Source organism: Dipteris shenzhenensis, chromosome 24, assembly GCF_047967505.1.
Source record: "Dipteris shenzhenensis isolate YYH24624 ecotype China chromosome 24, Dip_SZ_1.0, whole genome shotgun sequence".
Classification (NCBI taxonomy): Eukaryota; Viridiplantae; Streptophyta; class Polypodiopsida; order Gleicheniales; family Dipteridaceae; genus Dipteris; species Dipteris shenzhenensis.
In genome coordinates, this window is record NC_141619.1 from 11,554,041 (window position 1) to 11,572,808 (window position 18,768).

Sequence of the window (18,768 nt, forward strand, 5' to 3'; positions counted from 1 at the left end):
AGTTAACAAACGTTTCAAAAATTGCATTCCTTTTAAGGTGGGATTAGGAGAATACAGAGCATTATTACAAATAGCGCAAAAAAGTACACAAGCATATGAAATGTATTCTATGCTAGCAAGCTTTGGTGCGTAATGTATTGGGGACCATGAAGGTTATTCAAGGTCACCAAAGGAGCTAAAAAATAAAAAAGCTAGTATGAACATAATAAAGAGTGTGTAATCTCAGTGGTGGAGGAGCGAACTTTGTCCACCAATTTGTGCTATGTTCTATGTGAGTATGTGTCATTATCTGGTTAAAGGTAGTCTATGGTTTTGCTGAGTTGCCTTTATGTGAAATTTGCTCATCAGGCTAACTAGATGGTTAGTTTAGTTGCCCGAAATGTTGCCTATATGTAACTAGATGGACAGTTTAGTTTCACGATGAGTTGCTCCTAGTTCTTTTAGTTTAATATAGAGGCAACTAATCAGACGGCTCAGATGATATATCAAGCGTTTTGCGTGTCTGGGGAGCTTGATAAATGCCAGACATGCAAAACGCAAGCACGTGCCTGGGTAAGTTCATGGGTATTGGGTATAAATTCAGGACACGCAAGCACTTGATAAGAGCAAGGGGGCGATGGAAGTGAGGGAGCAAGGCTAGCAACCAACGTACTCTCCCTTCCACTTGACCCCCCTCCCCTTCCCCCATAATAGCGAGCATCTCCTTACTAGCGAACATCGGAGATATCCATGGCACCAACAAAGAGCTTCTCTGGCCCATCCACAAGGCGCCCATCTCTGGCCACCTGTTGTGCTGTCTCCTGCGCCCTTGTCCTCATTTTCTTCATCGTTTGCATCATCCTCGCCTTCACCGTCTTCAGGCCCAAACCCCCCGTCACTACCGTCAACCACCTCTTGGAACATTTTTCTGCGAACTTCAACTTTCCTGCATTCAATTACTCTTTCGATCTTACTTTGGATCTCAATCTCACTGTTTATAACCCCAACCACGCTAGCTTCGCGTACACCAACGCCACGTCTTATATGTTCTACCACGGTACACAGGTGGGCGAGGTCCCTCTTCCCGCTGGACAGATAGGGGCCATGGAAAGGAAGAACATGACGGCAGTTTTGACTGTCATCGCTGATCGGGTGCTTTCGAATCCAAATTTTGCAACAGATTTAGGGAACAAAAGTTTCCCGATCTCTACTTCTGTGGAAGTCTCTGGCAGAGTGACTGTATTGAAAATTTTCAAGCACCATGCGCGAACGACTTCTTACTGCAACTTGATCGTCTCGCTAGCTACTCAGTCGGTGCAGAACACGACTTGCACATACCATTTCGCCCTGTAAGAAAATACCTTTCAGCTATCGCCACAAGTAATAGCGTATTTTTGGACTGTACCTCTCAAACTCACACATCTCTAAGCCACTTTGGCAATCTTCCAGCTGTAGCTCTTTCGCCTACAAATACTAATTTTTGACGATGTATATGTGAATTGATACTTGAAGATGTAAGCTCTTTCTTCTTTTGTACTCTGCCGTGTTATATTTGGCCTGCCCTCGTAGGGGAAGGTCATAGTAACGAATCCACTCCTAAGAATTCAAATTGCGTAGTTGTTTTATTTAATTACCATTTTATTGAGCTCCATTGGGCCATTGGTTTTTCGTGGAGATTTGGGCCAAGTGTGCATGTGAAGTGCTGTTGTGAATTGCAGTTTCTGTTGCGTGGGGCAGCTAACTGACAGTCCATATTTGTCAAGACTGAGTTAAATTGCAGTTCCTGTTGCGTGGGGCAGCTAAGTGACAGTCCATATTTGTCAAGATTGAGTTAGAGTCCATGCTCATTAATTTAATTCGAGAGAAATCCTTACATCTATACTATCTATTATGGAGGGAGAGACCGAACTTGGAGCCATGTGTCGGGAGCTGGGAGAGAGCCACGTGTCGAGCTGGGAGGGAGCTGGGAGCGTTAATGCTTTTTGGAGCGGAGCCGTCACGCCATGAATCGCCATGACTGCTGCAGTCTCCATCGTTCGTCTCCCGCCGTCGTTCGTCTTCGCCACCTTCCATATCCATATCACTATACTCGACCTGTGCCTGCGCCTTCCGTTTTGATCGCCTCCAGCAGCTCCCAGTTCGATCGTCGCTCAAGCTCCTCGACCTGCGCCACCTTCCAGTTCGATCGCCGCTCAAGCTCCTCGACCTGCGCCACCTTCCGTTTCTATATCGCCACCTCCAGCAGCTCCCAGCTTCTATACTATCTACCTCGACCTCGACCTTCTATACTATCTACCTCGACCTCGACCTTCTATACTATCTACCTCGACCTCCATATCTCGACCTGCTCCAAATCTCGACCTGCGCCACCTTTCGTTTTGGATCGCCAACTCCATTTCGATCACGACCTCGACCTCCAGGAGCTCCATATCTGGACCTGCAGTCGCCACCTCCAGGAGTTCTTGATCAGCTCCCGATCTCGACGTGCAGCAGCTCCATATCTCGACCTCCAGACTCCATATCTCGACCTCCAGTCGCCACCTGCAGCAGTTCTTGATAGCTCCAGATCTTGACGTCCAGCAGCTCCATATCTCGACCTCCAGGCGAGTTTATTTTGCATTCCGAGAGATAGTGGACGTGTTGCAATCTCTTTCTCTCTCTCTCTCTCTCTCTCTCCCCCCCCCCCTCTTCCACTTATCTTTCTCTTGCATTGGATCATCCCTCAAGACAGTTTTTAAGCATGCCCAGTAGAGAGAGAGAGAGAGAGAGAGAGAGAGAGAGAGAGAGAGAGAGAGAGAGAGAGAGAGAGAGAGAGATTATATGTGTGTGTGAAAGAGAGAGTGTGTGTTTGTGTGTGTGTATGTGTGTGTGTGTGTGTGTGTGCGCTTTTGTGTTTTTGTGAGAGAGGGAGAGAGAGAGAGAGAGGGGGGGCAAGGTTTATAGAATTTTTATATGTGGTTTTGAGAGAGGGAGAGAAAGAGAGGTGTAGGGGTTGATCGATGCTAGGGGAAGATGAAAGGGCATGAATATCTAAGGAAAGGAGATGAAAGAAAATGAAGATAATGGAGGAACGAAAGAAGGTAGAGTTGAGCAAGCAAGGAGAGATTTTCCTGAAGGAAAAGAGGTAGTGTGCACCCTGCTATAGGTCAATCAATCGCCATCGTGCAACCTTGCATGTAGACACATATGCTACACCCTCCTTTCCCTTCAACTAATTAACTGATTTTAGCATATTCCTTAAGTTAGGGTACATGCTGGTGCCAATCTTACGTGCATTTTGGGAGATAGTGGCATGTGAAGTTTTGTAATCCTTACAAGCTATATGTATATCTAATCAATTGTGTGTGTGTGTATGTGTGCGCGTGTATGTGTGTGTGTGTGTATTGTGTGTGTGTGTGTATGTGTTAACACGTCTAGCTACGAGTTTTTTTAATGTGTATTTTTGTGCCTCTAGCCTCTATCTATAGCATGCATAGAAGTGTACGTGCCATTTTTAGAGAGATAGAGAGAGATTATGTGTGTATGTGTTAACACCTCTAGCTACGGGTTTTTTTTTTGTGTGTGTGAGTTGAGATGTGCATTTGGAGAGATAGTGTCATTAGTCATTTGATAAACCCTTCCCCTCCCCCCTCCCCCCCTCTCTCTCTCTCTCTCTCTCTCTCTCTCTCTCTCTCTCTAGCTATGGTTTTGTGTGTGTGTGTGTGTTGAGATACACATTTCCAGAGGCAGTGGCATTAGTCATTTGATAAACCCCTCGCCCCCCCCTCTCTCTCTCTCTCTCTCATTCACAAATCTTGCATGGCGCTCACATTCACACACAAATGTAAAAACATAATGATTATAATCCTTACAAGCTATATGTATATCTAATCAATTGTGTGTGTGTGTGTGCACGTGTATGTGTGTGTGTGTGTGTTGTGTGCGCGTGTATGTGTGTGTGTGTGTTGTGTGTGTGTGTGTTGAGATGTGCATTTCGAGAGATAGTTTTGTAATCCTTACAAGCTATATGCATATCTAATCAATTGTGTGTGTGTGTGTATGTGTATGTGTTAACACCTCTAGCTACGGGTTTTTTGTGTGTGTGTGTGTGTGTGTTGAGATGTGCATTTCGAGAGATAGTGTCGTTAGTCATTTGATAAACCCTCCCCCCCCCCTCCCCTGTCTCTCGAGTCTCTAGCTATGGTATTTCTATGAGAGAGAGAGAGAGAGAGAGAGAGAGAGAGAGAGAGAGAGAGAGAGAGATGTATAGTTACACGAGCGCCGTTGAGCATCTATCTTCTATCTATTGCCTTCCCTTCCTTGCCTCATCGCATGCTCCTCTAGCACATAACAAAAATCACTTCAAACATCCACTTTGAGACGTAACTGAGCATCATCGGCCCAAAAGCTTAATTTATACATGGGGGTGTATGTCATTACGTATTTCTATGAGAGAGAGAGAGAGAGAGAGAGAGAGAGAGAGAGAGAGAGAGAGATGTACAGTTCGCTTAGCTTTACTTTTTTTTGGGGTTGTTTTTCTTGCAGGTGCTTCAATTTATTGTTGGACTAGCACTAGCTTCTCTCCACAACTTTTGTTTATCCAGGTAGGTGATCACTTTTTTTCCAATTGACATTGTGTGTGTGTGTGTGTGTTTGCATCTTAAACATTTTCAAAATCATTGAAACCATTCCGATCTGATAATTCATGAATTCTCTGTTACATTCATGAAACCATTCTGATCGTAATTCGTGGACGCTTAGATTCTTGGGAGGGGAAAATTGAACTAAGAACCATTTTTTTTCAAAAAGATAATGGAGGAGAGAGAGAGAGAGAGAGAGAGAGAGAGAGAGAGAGAGAGAGAGAGAGAGAGAGAGAGAGAAACTTAGAAGCTACATTTTTAAAATCATCCAAACCATTATGATCTTATAGTTTCTAGATGATTATATTATTGAGACAGAAGAACTAAAAGATTATGGAGGCGAGAGAGAGAGAGAGAGAGAGAGAGAGAGGGAGAGAGAGAGAGAGGGAAAATATAATGGTGGACAGAAGTGAATTAAGTTAGTATATTAGTTAGAGACAAGGTGATGATGGGGTTGGACCAATAATCATTAAATGTAATTGTATCTTTCATATGGGCATCTTGATGACCTGGCAATATGTCTAGAGATAAGCTTGCACTGTCTATCCTAAGTGATCTAATCTAACCTTCATTTTTGAGAAGCTAGCCTTGCTTTTCAATTGACTTTGCTTTCTATTTGGAATTCTTTGCTTCCTTAGGATACGTTGTGTGTGTGTGTGTGTGTGTGTTTGCATCGTTTAAGACAAGCTACATTTTCAAAATCATTGAAACCATTTCATGAATTCTTTGCTTCCTTAGGACACATTAGTTAGAGACAAGGCGATGATGTGGTTGGACCTTAAGTGATCTAATCAACCTCTCGAGGAGAGTAAAGGATTATGTATGTTTCATGTCATGTGCATTATACCCATGAGAAGTAACCTCCAGAGGTGAGGCAATTGTATATCAGTAATCATTAAATGTGATTGTATCTTTCGTAGGAGCATTTTCATGACCTGGCAATATGTCTAGAGATAAGCTTGCACCCTCTACCCTAAGTGATCTAATCTAACCTTCGTTTTGAGAAGCTAGCCTTGCTTCTCAATGAGAGTAAAGCATCAAATATGTTTCATGTCATGTGGACTATAGCCATGAGAAGTAAGCTTGAGACGTGAGGCGATTGGACGATAGGTGGGGCTACACCGAGAGAGAGAGAGAGAGAGAGAGAGAGAGAGAGAGAGAGAGAGGGGGGGGGGGACGAAAAAATATGATGGTAGGCCAGAAGTGAAATAAGACAAGGCCATGATGTGTTTGGACCAGTAATCATTAAAGGTATTTGTATTTTTCTTAGGAGCATCGAGCTGGCAGTATGTCTAGAGATAAGCCAGCATCCTCTTCCCTAAGTGGTCTAATCTAACCTCTTTCAAAAGTTAGCCTTGCTTCTCAAGGAGAGTAAAGGATTAAGTGTGTTTCACGTCATGTGCTTTATAGCCATGAGAACTAAGCTCCGAGAGGTGAGACGATTGGATGATAGATGGGGCTACACACACACACAGACACACACACACACACACAGAGCAAAATATAATGGTGGACAGAAGTGAAATAAGTCCATGATGTGGTTGGATACACCTTCATGAGTAGGCAATAAGATTGCAGTAAGATTTCTTGGTGATGATCATAGGACTAAGGTCTCAGATTTAGGGTTGGGTAGAGGAGGCTAGAATGCATGGCAAGGGGAGGTTAGGGGGATTTGATTTTTGAAATAGACGCTAGGGCCATGTGCCCTCCATGTCAATTTCTCCTTTTGATATGTCTTATGATTTCTACTTCCTACCACCATATCCTTGGTCACTCTAAGCAACTTACCGCCTTTGAATCGGAAAATATTTGCACGAGTGCTTGGCAAGAGCAGCTCATTCACAAATATCTCAATCCATCTAACTTGATTCCAAATTCTTTGTTGAGAGGAGATGGGCTACAATCTTTGGGTATCTACCTCCTATGCCAATTGATTTCTGCTCATGTTTATTCTATGGAATCTATGTGATCCAATTATACAATTGAGCCAATACATACCTGAAAAGGTTTTTGTATTTTATTATGGATGCAGCTCCAGAAATGGCTTCTACTGTTGTTTCAAATCTTGGGGACTCGGGTTTCCATGGGCGACAAAGCCTTCGAGCAATAAAGCGAGCTGCAAGGGTGGAGGGCTCTGCAGTTTCTGACATTGTGTTGTCATCTTTTCCTGAGCCAGATAGCCTTCATGTGATAAATCAAGTTTTTGCAAGGGCCGAGACTTCAACCCATGGAGCAAATCACGGTCCCAAGTTGCCTTCAAAGCATTTTAAGTCTAGCCGCGAATGTCGCACTGCTAATATAATGAAACGACTTACAAGGGGGAGAGCTTCAACCCATGCAACTGAGCATTCAAGTCATTACAATCTTTTAAAGTCCATTCAAGCCATGTGCGAGAATAATAAGGATGCATGTGCCATGAACACACGATATTTGGGCTCCTTGTGGGGAGAAGTCCATTCAGATGGTGCTGCAGTAATAGCGCAGGGCATGGCAGAATTGCCTGGAACTGTCATTGCAAGGATTTCTCAAATTGAGAATAGCGTTAAGGACTCTAATCAATGGATGCAGCAGATTTTGGGGAGAGGTGGAGAAGGGGCAGTTGTATGTGAGAATGGGTGTAGACTACAAAGTTGATAAGCTCAAAGAACAAGTTCAGCTGCTGTCCACTGAGGTGTCAATGTTCAAAGTTGGTTTAAATAGGCTAACTGCTTTGATGACCAGGATGAGCCGTAAACTAGAGCAGGTCGCAACCCGTGACAATTAAGAGAGTCCTGAGACTTTTATGTCACTTTTTGTACTAGAATCCCAAATGCTTCTATGGGATTCATGTACTTGGGTTGTCCTTATGTTATTTGGCAAGACAAGTTTGACTCCTGAGACTTTTGTGTCACCTTTTGTACTGGAATCCTAAATGCTTCTATGGGATTCATGTACTTGGGTTGCCCTTATGTTATTTGGCAAGACAAGTTTGACTCCTGAGACTTTTATGTCACTTTTTGTATTGGAATCCCAAATGCTTCTATGGGATTCATGTAGTTGAGTTGCTTTCATTTGACGTATATATGGCAATGGAAGCTAATTTAATTCAATATTTGAATTGCCTATCGTTCGTTCCCATTTTTGTTTTATTTAAGATATACTCAAATATTTGTGATTTTTTTGAATCATGTATTCGCATAAATGCTGATGCAATGCTTATACTTTTTTGAGGTGGTCAACTTTGAGTTTTTTTAGATATGTTAGCTTTGGTTTTTATGTTTCAAATGATGGTTGCACATATGGTATTGTATTTTGCTCACATGTTGAAAAAATATGAGCATTACTCTTACCAAAGATAGTGAGACACTGAAACTTGGTCATGGGACACTATGAGTTCAATGCATAGATGGTCCGCTCTCAATTTTAGATAGATGGGAAAGGGATGGCTTTGCTAATTAACCTTGCTTCTTGCTTTTCTAAATTATTTTCTTCCTAGGGCACATTTGTTGAGATCCATCAATTTTGTCATGGTTAGGGATGATGCATAAGTTTTTTGATTAAGCTATTTTTCCCTTTGAGGAATATATATTTATGTAGTTGGTTGAGTGGATATAGAAGATGGCAAGACAAATAGAAGAGAGGCTACATTCAATACGTTCTCATAGGAGAAGATTGTTGGATTCAACGCGGGCGGCTCGTCGTGCTTATGCTATACAAAGAACAAGGTCTAAAACACAAGGTGCTAGAAGAATGAGGGTGGCTATGGAATCTATGGGTGTAGAAGTAGGAGTTTGCAGTCAACATAATCAGACACATGGATGCAGTAATGTAGCGTGCATTATGGCTGAAAATACAATGGACCTCAATACTTCAGTAACAGTAGGTAGAGTGCATCAACATGCTTCAGTGATAGGTACACCTACTCAAATGGATTCAACACGGGCGGCCTGTCGTAGTTATGCTATAAAAAGAACAAGGTCGAAAACACAAGGAGTTAGAAGCGTGAGGGTGGCTGTGGAATCTATGGATGTAGAAGACGGCCTTCGCAGACAACAGGACCAAATGTATGGGCACAGTAATGTAGCGTGCATTGTCGAAAATACAATGGACGTCAATACTTTACCAACTGTAGATAATGAGCATGAACATGCTCCAGTAATAGGTACAACTACTCAAATGGATTCAATGCGGGCGGCCCGTCGTGTTTATGCTATACAAAGAACAAGGTCGAGAACACAAGTTGCTAGAAGCAGAGAACAGAATCAAATGCATGGGCACAGTAATGTAGCATGCACTGTTGAAAATACAATGGACCTCCATACTTCACCAATAGTACGTAATGAGCATGAACCTGCTCCAGTAGTATGTACAACTACTCAAATGGATGCAAGCAGGGATGCTACTCATTTAAGAGCCCGAAGGCGTGTTGTTCACAACAGGGCTGTGATTTTGGGTGCAGGGGGGAGCCTCTCTATCTTGCATACTTTTCCGTTAAGGGAAAATGTAGAGCATCCTTCTTTGTATCCACTGGTCTTCAATGCTCCTTCTGTTTATGCACTTGGATCCATGGATCATACATGCACCTTTTGCCAAGCTCAACTGTGGAAATAAGAGACGCGAATGCATATGCATCAAGTTGTGGGCAAGCACTGTTGCAAAGTTGGTCGTGTGTCATTGTTGCCGTTAGAAGAACCACCAGAGATTTTGAGAGTTCTATTGCACGGACATGATGCTAGAAGAAAACTATTTAAGAAAAACATTAGGGCTTATAATAGTGCCATGGCATTTGTTTCATTGGGAGCTCATATTGATCAAATGTTCCATGGGAATGGGGGTATACAAAACTTTCGGGTCCATGGTAGTGTGTATCATCGGATTGGAAATTTATTGCCTGATGAGGCTAGGCAAGGGATGCCACGTTTTGCACAGTTGTACCTGTATGACACTGATCATGAACTAGAACACCGTTTACATGGGATGCCTGGTTTGGATCCAGGCATTTTGGAGTTGTTGCAGAGGATGATGCACGAGTGCAATCCATATGCCAGTGCATTGATGGCTATTGGGCAAGTGCTAAGAACAAATCCACATACAAACCTGAGGATGGTTATTTGTGAGAGTCGCTCCACCTCAAGGCAGCTTTTGGCTCCTATGTCTAGCGAGGTTGCTGCAATCATGCCAGGACAAGGGGATGACTTCGATATTGGAAATCGGGACATTCAGATTTTTAGCCGCAATGGGTTTGTGCGTAGAATATCTAATTTGCACCGATCATACATGCCTCTCATGTACGTTCTTTTGTTCCCTCGGGGGGAAGATGGTTGGCATTCATATATCCCATATAGTGATGTTCCTAATCACACACCATTGCACGAGATACGTGGACAGAGTTGTGTCACCCAGAGACAATACTACGCATATCGTTTGTAAGTGAGATATGATACAAATGCATGTCTTTTGCGTGGGGGTAGATTGTTGCAGCAATACATGGTTGATGCCTACAGTAGCATGGAAGAGTCCAGGTTGGTGTGGATACGAAACAACCAAGCTTCCCTATGCACTAAAGTCTATCAAGGGTTGATGGACATGGTGAATACAGCTGATGGGACACGTACTGTGCTTGGCAATGCTATAGGGCGTAGGGTGGTGTTGCCTTCTTCTTTTACGGGAGGGCCTCGGTATATGTGTCAGCTATACCAAGATGCTATGGCAATTGTCAGAAAAAGGGGCAAACATGATTTATTCATAACATTCTCCTGTAATCCCAAATGGCCTGAAATATCTATAGCATTGTTGTCGGGGCAAACTGCGCAAGACCGTCCAGATTTGACAGCCCGTGTGTTTTTTCAAAAGCATAAGGACATGATGCAGTCAATTACAAAACATAATTTGTTTGGGAAGGTGGCTGGATATGTGAGTGTCATAGAGTTTCAAAAGAGAGGTCTGCCACACTCACATATATTGTTGATATTAGAAAGTGGTTTCAAACCCGTGGAGATCGGTCACTATGACCGATTAGTGTGTGCAGAGTTGCCAGATAAGGCTATGTTCCCAGAGTTGCATGATATTATTGTGCAGTGTAATGTCCATGGTCCGTGTGATGCACTAAATCCATCTGCAGCTTGCATGGTTGATGGAAAATGCATTCGTCATTATCCACGTGGATTCTCACAGACGACTACTGTTGGCAATGATGGCTATCCAGTTTACATGTGTCGTGATGATGGTAGAAAGATACAAGTGAAAGGGGGTGTGATTGATAATCGTTGGATTGTGCCATTTTATCCTTTCCTCTCCGTGAAGTACAAGGCACATATAAATGTTGAAATATGCTCCACAATCACTGCAGTTAAGTATTTGTATAAATATGTGTATAAAGGTCATGATAGAGCCATTATCAAGATGCAGGCAAATAATGCAGGAGAGCAAGGGCATTTGCACAACATAGTTGATGTTGGCATTGATGAGATTAGTAGTTACTTAGATGCACGTTACGTGTCAGCATCAGAAGCATGTTGGCGGATTTATGAGTATGCCACGCACTATGAAAAACCCGATGTGCAAAGATTGCAGGTTCATCTTCCAATGCGCAATAATGTCATCTTTAGAGATGATGATGATTTGCAAAATGTTGTAGGCAGGGAACAAAATCAAAAGACCACCCTCACAGAATGGTTCACTTATAATCAGTTGCAATCTGACGCAAGCAACTTGCTGTATGGTGACTTGCTAGACAAGTTGGTTTGGAACAAAACCAATAAGCGGTGGACTAGAAGACAAAAGGGGAATACCATAGGTCGGATGTACAATATTTCTCCCTCAGCTAGTGAGCTCTACTTCATGCGTATGCTTCTTAATGTGTGCACGGGATGCAAGTCCTTTGATGACCTACGTACTTTTGACAGCCAAGTGTACCCTACTTTCAAGGCAACATGCATAGCACGGGGATTGTTGGAGAGTGATGATGAATGGTTTGTGTATGCAAGAGGCTGTGTTTTATCAAAATAGTGCACAACTGAGACACCTATTTGTGACAATATTGGTTTTTTGTGAGCCAACGTCTCCTCGACTTTTGTGGGAAAAATTTTCCCTTGAGCTTTCGGATGATTTTTTTAATATATTGGAATCAAGTATGGGGAATTTAATTGGTCATCGTGAACTAGCAATAAAGAAGGCTGTATTGCACTTGGAGCACATTCTTCAACAACATGGGTGAAGGTTGGCTGAGTTTGACGGAATGCCTGTTGTAGATAGAACATCTTTGTTAGAAGCTGGAAATGGCTTATTGCAAGAAGAAAGAATGTTTGATTGTGTGAAAGAAGCACAGATTGCCCAGCAAATGGAAATGTCCTTGAATCACTGTCAACGTGCTGCATTCGATCGGATTTTGGCAAGGGTCTATGGAGATGGTGGTGAGGTCTTTTTTCTCGATGGTATAGGAGGGTCTGGAAAGACCTTTCTCTACAATTGCTTGCTCTCTCGATTGCGTGGGGAGGGGCTCATCACTTTGGCATGTGCATCTTCTGGGATTGCTGCATTGCTACTAGCCAATGGACGCACGGCACACTCACGGTTCAAGATACCGTTGGAGCTGGATGGTACTAGCAGTTGCAATATTAAGGTTAATAGTCAACTCGCAGATGTTTTGAAGATGGCTAGGCTAATAATATGGGATGAGGCACCCATGACTCACCGGTTTGCTTTCGAGGCACTAGACAGAACTTTACGAGATATCATGTCCAATGAGCAACTTTTTGGTGGGAAGGTGGTATTGTTGGGGGGGGATTTTAGGCAAGTCTTGCCAGTTCTTCCAAAGGCAGGATGAGAGGACATTATCAATGCTACCTTATGCCACTCAAGGATTTGGGGTCATACTACAATATTGAAGTTGATGCAAAATATGCGGGTCCTTCAGAATGTGATAATTGTGCTAAGCAAGAGTTCATGCAATGGGTTCTGGACATTGGCAATGGGATAAATAGATGTACAAAAGAAGATACTGTTGTGATTCCATCACATATGCTTTTAGAGACAAAGTCCATGGAAGGCCTCATTGGATGGGTGTATCGAGGGCTTGCAACTGTTTTGGACTGTGCAACATACTTTCGAGAGCGCGCTATTCTTGCACCTCGAAACACCGAGGTTGATGCAATTAATGCTATGGCATTGAAGGCAATGCCCGGTGAGGAAAGGGAGTACCTAAGTGCAGACTCAGTGGACAACTTAGGGGGAGATTCCTTTTTGTTTGCAGTCGAGTATTTGAACAGTCTTGATCTTGGTGGTGGATATCTCCCGCATCGGTTGGTTTTGAAAAGGAATGCTCCTATAATTTTGTTGCGTAATTTGAATCCTCGCCAGGGTTTGTGCAATGGGACACGGTTGATATGCAAAGAGTTTCACACAAAAGTGTTAGAAGCTGAAATCATTACTGGTAACAATGCTGGTGATAGAACGTTTATTCCAAGGATAACATTCATTCCGACCAACCTTAAATTTCCATTCGACATGAGGAGACAGCAATTTCCTATCCGATTGGCATTTGGCATGACAATCAATAAGTCACAGGGTCAAACATTGTCAGTTTTGGGGCTGTACTTGGCGACACCGGTATTTAGTCATGGCCAATTATATGTGGCATTTTCACGTATCCGAGCATCAAACGCTGTTAAGGTTTTCATTTCGCAAGGTGCATCTGATGCCAGGGGTGAGGAGATGGATAATACTTCTACCACAAATGTTGTGTACAAGGAAGTTTTGCAATTGGCAACAGCAAGAGCCTAGGAGTATGACATTGCTCTTTCAAGCCCTCCTCAGACTTTCTTGGGTGAAAAATCTTCATTTCGGTAATCTTTGTATAGCTTTTTTTAAGTTCTTTCAATATTCCAACTATCATAGGTCTTTGGGAATGTTGGCTATTTATACAAAGATAGAGTGAGACGTAATATTTCATGACTTTGTCCTTGATAATGTTTGGATTTCATTTTTCATTTGAGTTATGGGTTTGTAATACACTAGAGGCTATTTTCTCTTCAAAGCCTATTGTTTTTTTTCAGTATATGTAGATTGACATGTTCATTCTTTTTTTGCAATGTGATAGGATGTCTAGGCAATTCACGTTTGTCACCGAAACAAGAGCACAGGTGCAAGGTACATAGTTGCTTGACAACCATGTTTTATGTTGACACATTTAATAGTATAGTCACTCACTTTTTAGAAAATTGTAGATCCTGCGGGCTGGGGATCTCTGGAGAGCGCGCAACTGTTGTTGGATTTGCTTGAGCTGGAGAGCTACCTTGGGTAAGAACTGTGTACATTGTTTAATGCTTTATTTTTGTTAAAACAAAAGTTTTTTTGGATTATATTTGAGTGGGAAAACATGCTATTGTTTGTCTTTTAGGAGTATTCCTGATTCAAGGTTTCTAATGAATCTCCACGTCCACAATCCTTTGGATGGACGAGTCCATTTGGGATATTACGTTGTCCTGGCTTGCCGGCTTCATAGGGGTGATGGACCACAGACCATCACTGTTCGCTGGCTAGGATACTATGAATGTGTGCAGACACGAATTTTCTATCGAGGGCAAAATGGGGACTACACGTATACCTTTCTCAGCATTGTTGACAGCCCTTTGCGTCTGAGTAAGTACTCTAAAGAATGAGTTGGGTTTTACCAACATACATATATAAAAATTTTATGGCTCAATAATTATAGTTCCTAAATTATCTTTCTATGTGATGCTGGTCCAGATACGATTGTTGGTACTCCGTCCACCACGTCCGCCGCGGTGGACGTGGCGGACGTGGTGGATGTACAATGAGTGGCCATCGCAGGCTTTTCCCTGCAGTACATGGCCGCAGACTTTTCCCTTAGGGATGTTTGTGTGTGTATTGTAGATTTTGTATGTTCAGTTATGACTTTATTTTGCGGTTGTGTATTTGGATATATCAATCAGTTCTTTGATGTAGCTATTGCATGTTCAGACATGTGACTGCAGTTTTGGATGTGATATTTTTTGAAGTACTATGTCATAGAGAAGTTTATTTTGGACGTGGCGGATGTGGAGTACATGGCCGGCACAGGCTTTTCCCTATAGTTCATGGCCGCAGACTTTTCCCTTTAGGGATGTTTGTGTGTCTACTGTAGATTTTGTATGTTCAGTTATGATTTTTGTATATAGATGTGTATTTGGACATATCAATGAGTTCTCTGGTTTCACTTTTGGATGTAATATTTTGAAGTACTATGTCATAGATATTTTTTTTGGTTAGAGTATGTTGCTGGATTCAGACATTTTAGCATCTTAAGACCCAGCAGAGCGGGTCGCTAGCCCATCGTAGACGGGTCAGGTTACTCGAAAGAGTTTCACACGAAAGTGTTAGAAGGTGAAATCATTATTGGTACCAATGCTGGTGATACAATGTTTATTCGAAGGATAACATTCATTCCGACCAACCTTAAACTTCCATTCGACATGAGGAGACGACAGGAGCACAGGTGCACGATACATAGTTGCTTGACAACCATGTTTTATGTTGACATGTTTAATGGTATAGTCACTCACTTTTAGAAAATTGCAGATCCTGCGGGCTGGGGATCTCTGGAGAGCATGCAACTGTTGTTGGATTTGCTTGAGCTCGAGAGCTACCTTGGGTAAGAATCATGTACATTGTTTGTTGCTTTATTTTTTTGTTAAAACAAAAGGTTTTTTTTCGATTATATGTGAGTGGGAAAACATGGTATTGTTTGTCTTTTAGGATTGTTCGTGATTCAAGGTTTCTAATGAAACTCCACGCCCATAATCGTTTGGATGGATGAGTCCATTTGGGATATTACACTGTTCTAGATTGCCGGCTCAATAATTATAGTTCCCAAATTATCTTTTTGTGTGATGCTGGCCCAGATACGATTGTTGGTACCCCGTTGTATTTTCATAGCCATGGTGGATGTGGCGAATGTCGCAGGCTTTTCCCTACAGTACATGGCCGTAGACTTTTCCCTTAGGGATGTTTGTGTGTTTGTTGTAGATTTTGTATGTTCAGTTATGACTTTATTTGCGGCTGTGTATTTGGATATATATCAATCAGTTGTTTGATGTAGCTATTGCATGTTCAGACATGTGATTGCACTTTTGGATGTGATATTTTTGAAGTACTCTGTCATAGAGAAATTTTTTTTTGGACATGGCAGATGTGGAGTACATGGTCGGTGCAGGCTTTTTCACTATAGTACATGGCCGCAGACTTTTCCCTTTAGGGATGTTTGTGTGTCTATTGTAGATTTTGTATGTTCAGTTATGACTTTGTTTGTGGATATGTATTTTGAAAGAGTTTCACACGAAAGTGTTAGAAGCTGAAATCATTACTGGTACCAATGCTAGTGATAGAACGTTTATTCGAAGGATAACATTCATTCCGACCAACCTTAAACTCCCATTCGACATGAGGAGACACGATTTTTTCTATCGAGGGCAAAATGGGGACTACACGTACACCTATGTGAGCATTGTTGACAGCCCTTTGCGTCTGAGTAAGTACTCTAAAGAATGAGTTGGGTTTTACCAACATACATGTATAAAAGTTTTATGGCTCAATAATTATAGTTCCTCAATTATCTTTCTATGTGATGCTGGTACTTCGTTTGTATGTTCGTAGCCGTGGTGGACGCGGTGGACATGGTGGACGTGGAGTGAATGGCCGTCGCAAGCTTTTCCGTGCAGTACATGGCCGTAGACTTTTCCCTTAGGGATGTTTGTGCGTCTATTGTAGATTTTGTATGTTCAGTTATGACTTTATTTGCGGCTGTGTATTTGGATATATCAATCAGTTCTTTGATGTAGCTATTGCATGTTCAGACATCTGTCTACACTTTTGGATGTGATATTTTGAACTACTCTGTCATACAGAATTATTTTTTTGGACATGGTGGATGTGGAGTACATGGTTGACGCAAGCTTTTCCCTATAGTACATGGCCGCAGACTTTTCCCTTTAGGGATGTTTGTGTGTCTATTGTAGATTTTGTATGTTTAGTTATGACATTGTATGGGGATGTGTATTTGGACATATCAATGAGTTCTCTGGTTTTACTTTCGGATGTAATATTTTGAAGTACTATGTCATAGACATTTTTTTTGGTTAGAATATATTGCTAGTTTCAGACATTTTAGCATCTTGAGACCCGACGGAGCGGGTCACTAGCCCGTCGTAGACGGATCACGTTACTTGTATCTTCAAAAGGGCAGGCCCATTGAAGAAATTCACCTTGTTTAAATGTGGTTATGAAATACCTTTGCAATCGTTGTTTGTTGATTTTTATGGTAGGCAACATAGGAGCAAGTTTAAGCTCTCATTGAGCCACCTCTGCCGTTGATTTGGATGCTAGCACACTCATCACTCAATGCAAAAGCATACTAAATTTTTTGGCTGAAAGGTAAAATATTTTGTCTAATTATTGGTGTGCTTGGAAGTGTGAGAAAAGCGTTGATTCGTCCAAGTGTCATTTGTATTCAATGTGCGCCATCATTCCATATTGTTCCCCTATTAAAAATGGTGAAATGTTTTTAATACGTCCAATTGTGTTTTTTGTGAGGCCCACTTGAGGGGGGGCGCTGTAAAAAATAACCTTGTTTTTGTCGTTTGGGCTTCATCCCTCTCTTCATTCTTGGCCTTCCTTGTCCTCCTCCTAGCGCCATAGCTCAAGGCTTGCATCCTTCCCCATCCAACCTAGAGTTTTCCCTCCTGTTGCCACACCAGAACTACACCATTTTGCAGAACGGCGCTAATTGGTGTTTGCTCGGGTCTATAATCCCACCGATTCACCTTCATTGCTATTGTCTTGCTGCTTGTAAATACTGGCGATCAGGAAGAATATTCAGATTCGCCGGCTCCCCAGCGCCGTCCACCACTTAGAACAATTTGTTGCAATTGGGTATGGCTTAGATTGTTGAGGCATTTTCTTTATTTTCCAAGCCTTACCAACCGATGTGATGCACGGTGTAGCGTCTTTGTTCTCTAAATGGGTGATTCACATTTTCTTGCTTTACTTATTGAAGAGGTGGAGGAGGACTCTGGTGGGAAGGCTTCTATTGTCAACTAATCTTATGAGCCCCGCTTGCATGAAGCATTTAAGGATTGTAACATGTGGACTGGGTGTTCTGGGAGAAGTTCTCAGACTTTTCACCTCCAGAGTTTTGTCCTCCACGACGACCATCTCTCTCCAATGTTGCCAATCATAAAAGCCAATTTAGCTGCTCCAAAGGGCAGGTTGATGAATTCATTCACCTTGTTCCTTTTCTCCCTCACCAGCCTCAGAGGAGCTTGCTCCTCTCTGTTGCTCTAGTCTCATTGTCTCCTCTCTTCTTCTCTGCTTCCAATGAGTGAATTGAAAGCCATGGCTACGATCAATACAATGGGTGCTTCTTCTTCTTCTTCTTCTTCTTTGTCAGCTATGGCAACTACAAAATGGTAAGTCAAACCCCCTCTCATCTCCATTTTTTTTTCTACAGGTCGGCTCAAAATCTGTCCCTCTCCCTAGCTTCCTCTCTATCTGCCTTTTGTGAAGAAGGAGCTAGTTGAACCGTCGCATGCAGGCCCAAGCCGAGTTGTTGCCAAAGCACAAGATATCTCTAAGTCATAGTGGGCGCCAGAAAGACTCCGCGAAAAGTTGTGCGAGGATTTGGAAAGACACCGCTACTACCTGTTTTTCGACAAGCGCCCAAACTCTTTGCTGAAAGGGGTAGGGTTCTCCGATCTCCTCTTTTAGGCTACTAAACAATGCCGGGTTGCAATTTTCCTACTATCAGAGGAGCATTTTCACAAATACAAAGTGGCCGATGTTGGACCTGGCTACCTTCTATATCTATATCTATACTATTTCTTAAGAAGGGTGAGAGGCACAAGAGGCTGACACGTGTTGCCCTACCTACGTGGCAGTTATTTGGACGTTTGGAGGGAGAAGGATAGAGGTTCGGAGATGGTTCGGAGGACGGAGGTTAGGAGGGCACTGCGACACGTGTTCGTTGGAGCAGTAGCAGCACTGCACACAGGCTAGGGCGCCCAAAACACATGTGGTGGCATCAAGAGGACAGCCGTGGCGATGAGAGAGAGAGAGAGAGGAGAGAGATAGAGAGAGAGGGAGGAGAGCGAGAGAGAGAGGGAGGGAGAGAGAGGAGAGAGAGAGGGAGGAGAGAGAA

At 42.6% G+C, this 18,768-nt stretch overlaps 2 protein-coding genes across 2 annotated transcripts in view; both read left to right on the forward strand.

Moving 5' to 3' along the window:
• The first annotated feature begins 626 nt into the window (after nt 1–626).
• LOC147886221 (uncharacterized) lies at nt 627–1,480 on the forward strand. The gene has a single exon (XM_087395812.1). It carries the CDS (start codon nt 730–732, stop codon nt 1,330–1,332), a length of 603 nt encoding a protein of 200 aa, XP_087251938.1. The 5' UTR covers nt 627–729; the 3' UTR covers nt 1,333–1,480.
• Nucleotides 1,481–4,520: 3,040 nt separating this feature from the next.
• The window catches only part of LOC147886222 (uncharacterized), a 21,998-nt gene continuing 7,750 nt past the window's right edge, over nt 4,521–18,768 (forward strand). The window contains exons 1-4 of the mRNA XM_087395068.1: nt 4,521–4,562; nt 13,675–13,724; nt 13,802–13,874; nt 13,975–14,104. Coding sequence (XP_087251194.1) covers nt 13,676–13,724; nt 13,802–13,874; nt 13,975–14,104 — 252 coding nt within the window. The 5' untranslated portion in view covers nt 4,521–4,562; nt 13,675. The remainder of the gene's footprint in view (nt 4,563–13,674; nt 13,725–13,801; nt 13,875–13,974; nt 14,105–18,768) is intronic.

What these genes read in the sequence shown, in the direction of transcription:
- LOC147886221 (XM_087395812.1), top strand. Translation starts at nt 730, where the DNA reads ATGGCACCAACAAAGAGCTTCTCTGGCCCATCCACAAGGCGCCCATCT.